General features: G+C 33.4%; 1 protein-coding gene across 1 annotated transcript; it reads left to right on the forward strand.

Moving 5' to 3' along the window:
• Positions 1–3,529: 3,529 nt before the first annotated feature.
• LOC139095466 (110 kDa antigen-like) lies at positions 3,530–3,844 on the forward strand. Its single transcript, XM_070646819.1, has one exon. It carries the CDS (start codon positions 3,530–3,532, stop codon positions 3,842–3,844), a length of 315 nt encoding a protein of 104 aa, XP_070502920.1.
• The last annotated feature ends 3,622 nt before the right edge of the window (positions 3,845–7,466 follow it).

Below are 7,466 nucleotides of genomic sequence, written 5' to 3' on the forward strand. Positions count from 1 at the left end.
TTTAGTTAAGTGGAAGTCAAGTTGATTTGGACTGTTGTCAAGGTATCCTCACGTCTACATGAAGATTTGCCATCAATGTGCAGCGCAGGGGTGGATTGTTGTCATGGATTCTTTAGTTCTAATTGAAGATTTGTTGTCGATGCAGCACAGGAGAGGCAGTTTAAAGATGAAGTTGGGGAGGTCAATTGGATTATGGACATGGAATATTTACGTTTAATTGAAGTTTTGTCGTCATCACAGTATAGGGACGTATTTAGAAAAAGGTCGTCAAGTCAGCCTTACGTCTATATGAAGTTTGCCGTTACTAAAAAGTACTTGCAGCACAAGAGCGGTTTAGAAGAAGGGGAGGGAGCGTTTGGAAGTCAACTGCCCTCCTTTTTAACCTCAATTTGCAAGAATTTTTCGTAAAAACTTAAGTTCCCGTGTTCCTGGCTAATCCCTAGAGGTAGCGACAGAGGTGATAGAATGGCAGGGGGTAAGGGGAGAGTGGAGATTGATAGGGTACCCCAGCCTCCATCCCTTCAAGTTTTGGAAAAAAATCTTCAATTTGCCAGGGTTTTTCGTAAACAAATCTCAAATTCCTGGCTAATAGCTATATACAGCGACAGAGGAGTAGCTAGGTTGAGGTTGCAAAGGTAAGGGGAGAGAGGGGCGTTTGATAGACAACCTTACCCTCCTCCCTTTTTCGGAAAAATTCTTCAATTTGCTACTGTTTTTCATAAAAAAAACCATCCCAAAATCCTGACTAATCCTCAGATACAGACAAAGGCTTAACTAGGTTAAAGTGGCAGGGGGTAACGGGGCATTTTTTGACATTTTTTCGCATGGATTATCAAAATTTAGGGAAAATTTAAGGATTTTTCCACGAAAAACTATAGAAAATTGAAAAATTTCCGAAAAGTGAGAGGAGCGTTGAACTAAGAAGCGTTATTAGAATTGACCCAATAATACTTGCCTCCTACATACGTCCCAGTGCAGCAAAATACAAACAATGTTGCACCACCCAGATATCTGTGCTGCCCAAACATACAAAAAAGTCAAGTTTTCTTTTTAAATTCACAAAAATTGAGCTTCATTAAAATCGACATTCATTTTTTTTCGATATAAATTCACCGTAATGATATTCAGTTCATTATTTAAAAGTAAAAAAAATATTTTTTTTTGTTAAGTTCATAAAAACAAATGTAAAATGAAAATAAAGTTTCGTGTTGACAACGAAACACAGCGCAAAATCTCAAAATCATAAATATTTTAATATGTTTTCATGTTTATTCTATTTGTTAAACATACAAAAAGGTAAAAAAAAAAATTCAACATGATGCAATATTTCATATTTAATAAATGCTGCAGCACTCTTTTGCAATTGTTTCGGCGATGTGATATATATCGATTTATTTTTTTTTTTTGGTTGTGTATATTATATGCTTTCATACCTCAAGGTAAATGGAGCTGAGAACCCGAGAATTATGAATGAGGTATGGAGAGAGGAAAAATGTACAACAGAATAATATCAGATTCTCATCAGTCTGTTTTGAATAGACTCCATTTATTCATATTTCTCCTTATTTTATGGAAATGGAAACAATAATCGAATGACTAATGCAAAAATTATTTGAGGGTTATACGTTACAATGGAACATTATGGGAACAATTCATTGAAAAAATCCTTTTCATTTTGTTCGGATTTAACATTTGATTTCCCGACCAGTTGATGACTGTGATTTTTGTTGGATTTTTTAGATTAATATTGAGAAAAATTTGAGGTTATGTTTTTGGGATTTAGGTTAGAATTTGAATTTTGTATTCAAATTTGAGTTTTGTCTTCAAATACAAACCTAAATTTGCATAACCTCAAATTGAATCAAATTCTAACCTAAATTCTAAAGATATAACCTCAAATTTTGAGTTTTGTTTTTAAATTCTAACCTAAATTCTAAAGATATAGCCTCAAATTTTGAGTTCTGTTTTCAAATTCTAACCTAATTTCTAACGATATAACCTCAAATGTTGAGTTTTGTTTTCAAATTCGAGTTTTTTCTTTACTAACCTAAATTCTAAAGGCATAACCTCAAATTTTGAATTCGTTTTCAAATTATAACCTAACTTTTAAAGATATAACCTCAAATTTTGAGTTTTGTTTTCAAATTCTAACCTAAATTCCAAAGATTTAACCTCAAATTGAATACAAAATTCAAATTCTTACCAAAAATCTACAAACATAACCTCAGAACTTTTCAAATATTTTTTGACAGATAAGCCAACAAAATCTCAGAACTTTTCAAATATTTTTTGACAGATAATTTTCAAATTAATTTTGACCGTTATTTCTTGAAAGCTAATTTTCAAATATTTTATGACCGTTAATTTTCAATTATATTTTTTGACAGCTGATTTTCAATTTTTTTTGACCGTTACAAATGTTTCCTTGAAATTAAAACTTTTTGCATCAAAATTGACTTCAAATATCCAAAATCACTTGTAAATGCATTCTCATTACACTCATTAATGACCACCATTAGCCATAAATCAGCAAAAAAATCAAAAAATAACCTAAAATCACAGAAACTAATCAAATAAACATTAATATATTTTTTTCATATGAAATAATCCCATATTTAAACTCACATCAAAGTCAATCTGTGCATAATAAAATCACATTAAAGCCTTGCATCCAACAAAACGCTCATTTGACTTTCAATGACATTTTTATTTTTACCTTACTCGGGGATCAATTCAAAGGCTTCATATATTCATCATTAAAACAGGTTCTCTATTGAATACATTATGTACAATTTTTTTAAAACCACATTTCATTAGCAGAATTAAAATATGCCACAAAATATCTCTTTTCATAAATTTATATTGACGAATATTTGAGTTGCTTGTGATGAATATGGACATAATTGTGTCATATAATAATTTCTGTATGACATTATTGACATTTTTTTTCCATAGAAAAATAATAAAAAAATATTTATTAAAATGAGACAAAATTTAAGCATAAAATTGAAAATTAATATCGTCATGTCATGGCCATGCTTTCATTTTAACAGATCATTGACCATTTTTTTCCCTTTTGTTCCACAAAAAAAGCTCTTGCGCACGGCATGAAAATAAAAATTAGAGAAAATTGCCACAAATTAGATGACTGGCACACAATAAATAAAATTTCACGAAATTCTCTTATATTCATCATGTTTCATCCTTCTAATGATACAATTGCTCTTTATCAGAACTACAACAAACAACAACAAAAATTGTACATACACGCATAAGTATACATTAAGGAGTCGTATGAAATCACAATATCATGCCCATATGAATGTGAATCATGTAGCGGAATTTAGTGTAAGGAAGGAAATGAAAAGTGCGAAGAAAACAACAAGGCATGTGTAGAATGAATGTTAGAAGGTGATTTCGAGGAAATGGTTAGATTCGGTCCGTGTTTGTTGATAATTAGGAATGTTGAATTGTTGCAAGTTTGGGTTAATGTGCGTTTTGATTAACGATTGCGAAGTACCGAAGACTGATGAGCCAAGAGACCGAGACAAAGAGATCGACAGAAAACCGAAGACCGAAGAGACCGAAGACCGAAGACCGAAGACCGAAGAGACCGAAGAAACCGAAGACCGAAGACCGAAGAGACCGAAGACCGAAGACCGAAGAAACCGAAGAAACCGAAGAAACCGAAGAAACCGAAGAGACCGAAGAGACCGAAAAGACCGAAGAAACCGAAGAAACCGAAGAAACCGAAGAGACCGAAGAAACCGAAGAAACTGAAGAAACCGAAGAGAACGAAGAAAACGAAGAGACCGAAGAAACCGAAGAAACTGAAGAGACCTGAAGAAATCGAAGAAGAGAACCCGAAGAAGAAACCGAAGAGAACCGAAGAGAACTCAAAGAGACCGAAGAACCGAAGAAACCGAAGAGGAGACCGAAGACGACCGCCGAAGACGACCGAAGATTAACGAAGACGACCGAAGATTAACGAAGACGACCGAAGACCAAGATCGATTAACCGATTTATGCTATTCTAGTAAGGTTTATTGTTGTTTTGTGAATGATTCTAATGTGTTAAAAATTGTAATTAAAATCAATAATTATATGGATTGAAGCCTACAACAATCAGATGCTCGATGATCCAACAACTTCCCAATACAAAACCTCATAAACCATAGCCAATATATCATAAAACTAATAACTCTAATGATCTCAACAGTAATAATCCAGCACTAATCCTCATCACTCGACTCTCAAGGTGCAGCTACAAGAAAAAAAAAAAATATTGAAGGATGAAAAGCAAATAAAGAAGAATGAGAGGAAATTAATCACTGTAATCGTTAGAATTAATTATTGTGCCACCCCAAGATTTTCTACTTCTATTTTTTTTCCATCATCATCTACCTAGCAATAATCACCCGTTCACCGTACATTGTTAGCAATAAACAATTTTCATCAACAACAATCAATGATGGAAATTTATTGACTTGTTATGCTTCTTGTTTTTTTTCCATCCAGCTTACATATTTTTTTTAATCTTTTCCTTTACTTCTTCCTATGAAGTGTAGTTTCCAATTCCAATTTTCCTTTTAATTTAAAATGAAGTCATAGAAAGAAAAAAGTCTGTAGGTGGACATAAAAATCAATTTCAATGAATGGGGAAGGGGTTGATGAACTTTTAGTTGATTTAAATTCATGGCAACCATCTTTAAGGCTATCAGAATTCTGATATTTTATTGATTGAATTCTATGAATGGGAGAAATGAGTTCAACAGCTTGAATGAAAACTTAGGATGTAAGCTTACAATGTTTCATTGATTCATGGAGAGTAGGAACAAACTAACCCAGCAATTCCGTTTTTTGATCTCTGCAGCAGTGTTGTCGAAGCTTTATTGATCTTCAGCACACTTTGTAGACATTATTATGCGATTTATCATTCATTAACAATAAGTTACATCTAAGCTTGTTCTGCAGAACACACCATAGTAGCACAAATCTGTTGATCGATCAAAAATTCAGCTCCTGGCCAGTGTGAATTCGACTTGCTAGATTTGGTTTTAATCCGATACCATACCAGAGTCACACTAGTTTTGTACCGGATTTTGAATCATTTAACCGTCATGCACTATTTGGGAACTGTGTGCCGCCTGACAAACTTTGAACAAATCTGATGTACAGAATCTGGTACTAAGAAAATCATGAAAAATTGTAGGAATTGTTCTTAGAAATTGAAAATTCTTACCTGAGTTGTTTCTAGTGTTTTGGTTAATGGTTGACTTCCCAAGAAATACATGAATAAATTTTCTCGTTATTCCTATTGAATTTGACGACCTATCAAATGTCTTTATCATGACGTATCTGTCTTTAAAACTGCTCATTCTGCAACCTTGTCTTTGTTTATCCTTTCAAGACATCATTTGATGATTCTTTCTCCAAATTCATTAATTTTTTTGGAGTTTTTTAAAAAATCATAATCTCAGTAATCCGTCAACCGTCTTAAAACGTTAAGGTGAATTTTGTGGTAAATTTTCGGAAGGTTAAGCGACTCATCATTTATTTAGATAATTTTCTCACAAGGACATCACCATCTTAATTTGACTTCAGAGAAAAAAAAATATGAAAGAAGGATCTTAAACATTTAGTGAAAATAATATTTCATTTTAATTGAACATTTAGGATTTGAAACAAGAAAAAAGGTCCATGAATGAGCTTCCATGAAGGACTTTGTTTCGGTATCTTTAAATAAAATAAATGGTATGTAATTAAGAATTCTCGAAATAATTTTAAACATTTTCTCTCCTTTTAGCCCAAGGCAATAATTTGTTGTCAATGTTTACTTTCAATTTCTTATTAAGACTTGTCACAGTTTTTTGGTTGAACTTTATACTCATTTCCATGGTTCTTGAGTGAGAGAGAAAGAAATATTTCTTTTTCGACTTTCGGATACATTAGTAACTCAAACAGTAACATTGAAAGAAACGAAAAAAAGTTTGCTTTTTGCTGCTTTACTTTCCTTTCTTCTTTTATTTGTTTTTCACGTAAAGTTTTTTGGTGCAAATTTCCATTGGTAATAGGAGTCATTATCAGGACTCTGGTTGACTGTCCAGGTTGTTCATCAAGTCGACGTTACTCTGGCCGAATCTGGCACTAACTCAGAGTCACACCAAATCTGGCACCAAGTCAGAGTCACACCAAATCTGGCACCAACTCAGAGTCAAGCTAAATCTGGCACAAAGTCAGATCCAAACTAAATCTGGCACCAAGTCAGAGTCAAGCTAAATCTGGCACCAAGTCAGAGTCAAACTAAATCTGGCACCAAGTCAGAGTCAAGCTAAATCTGGCACCAAGTCAGAGTCAAACTAAATCTGGCACCAAGTCAGAGTCAAGCTAAATCTGGCACCAAGTCAGAGTCAATCTAAATCTGGTACCAAGTAAGAGTCAATCTAAATCTGGCCTCAATGCACCCACGAGACTTCATCTAAATCTGGACCATTTTTGGAAAATGCTAAATCTGGCACCAAGTCAGAGTCAAGCTAAACCTGGATGTACCGAAATTGGATAGAATCAAATGAATGTGAGCGGATAAAGGGAAAAATGAGTACATGAAAGGTAATTAAATACGCAGATAAATTCCTTCCTTCTTCCTCTCTTTTCATTCATTTGAAATGAAATTCTTTCCACATAAAATTCTCGCTTTTCACATCTTCTTCCTCAGCTGTTGTCATGCAAACAATGAAATTGAACTTTTTTTTTTTACTTCAGGTCGATTCCTCCCTTCTTATCTCATCACGCTGCTGATGCCACAAAATTTCTTCTTCTTCTATTTTTTTGTGAAAATATTTTCTTTAACTTTTTCAATTCCCCATTGTTGTGTTTGCTTTACCCTTGGGTTAATTCACTTCTCTCAAAATGTCGGGGATTCACGTATTTATTGAGTCAATTGTTTATGAAAATTTTACTCCTTCTTTGTTGTTCTTGATTCTTTTTACTTCTATTTCATGATATGCATTAAATTTAGAAAGACAATTTGATTTTCAACCCTTCTGAACCGCATCTTAATGTCTTTGATACACAATGTGTGTCAATCTTTGTATTATGGCCGACTGACATTTTGGTAATTTGAGAAGTCTAGTCAGTGATGGCGACAGAAATTAGCCTACATATTCAAGGAGCTCTTTATAGAAAAGCTGTAGTCAATTTGGATTAAAAATGGCTAAAAGCACAACTCGTGCTGCTTCAGAATGGATTCATAGGAATTTCATAAGATTGTTGACATTAATGTCGTTGATATGGATATGACTGGCTTTAGCTTGTGTCATGAATTGAATGAACTGGTCTAGATTACAAGATGTGCTGTAATCATGAATCAATCACGTTAAATTGTGGGTTGTTTAATTTATGAATGAATCCTTTATAGCTAGAAGAGCTGCATGGGGTAATGGACTGCTTAGTTATATATAGATGCT

The sequence above is a fragment of the Chironomus tepperi genome, unplaced genomic scaffold (genome assembly GCF_022539635.2).
Source record: "Chironomus tepperi strain 1889 unplaced genomic scaffold, CSIRO-AGI_Ctep_v1 contig_364, whole genome shotgun sequence".
NCBI classification, from domain to species: Eukaryota; Metazoa; Arthropoda; class Insecta; order Diptera; family Chironomidae; genus Chironomus; species Chironomus tepperi.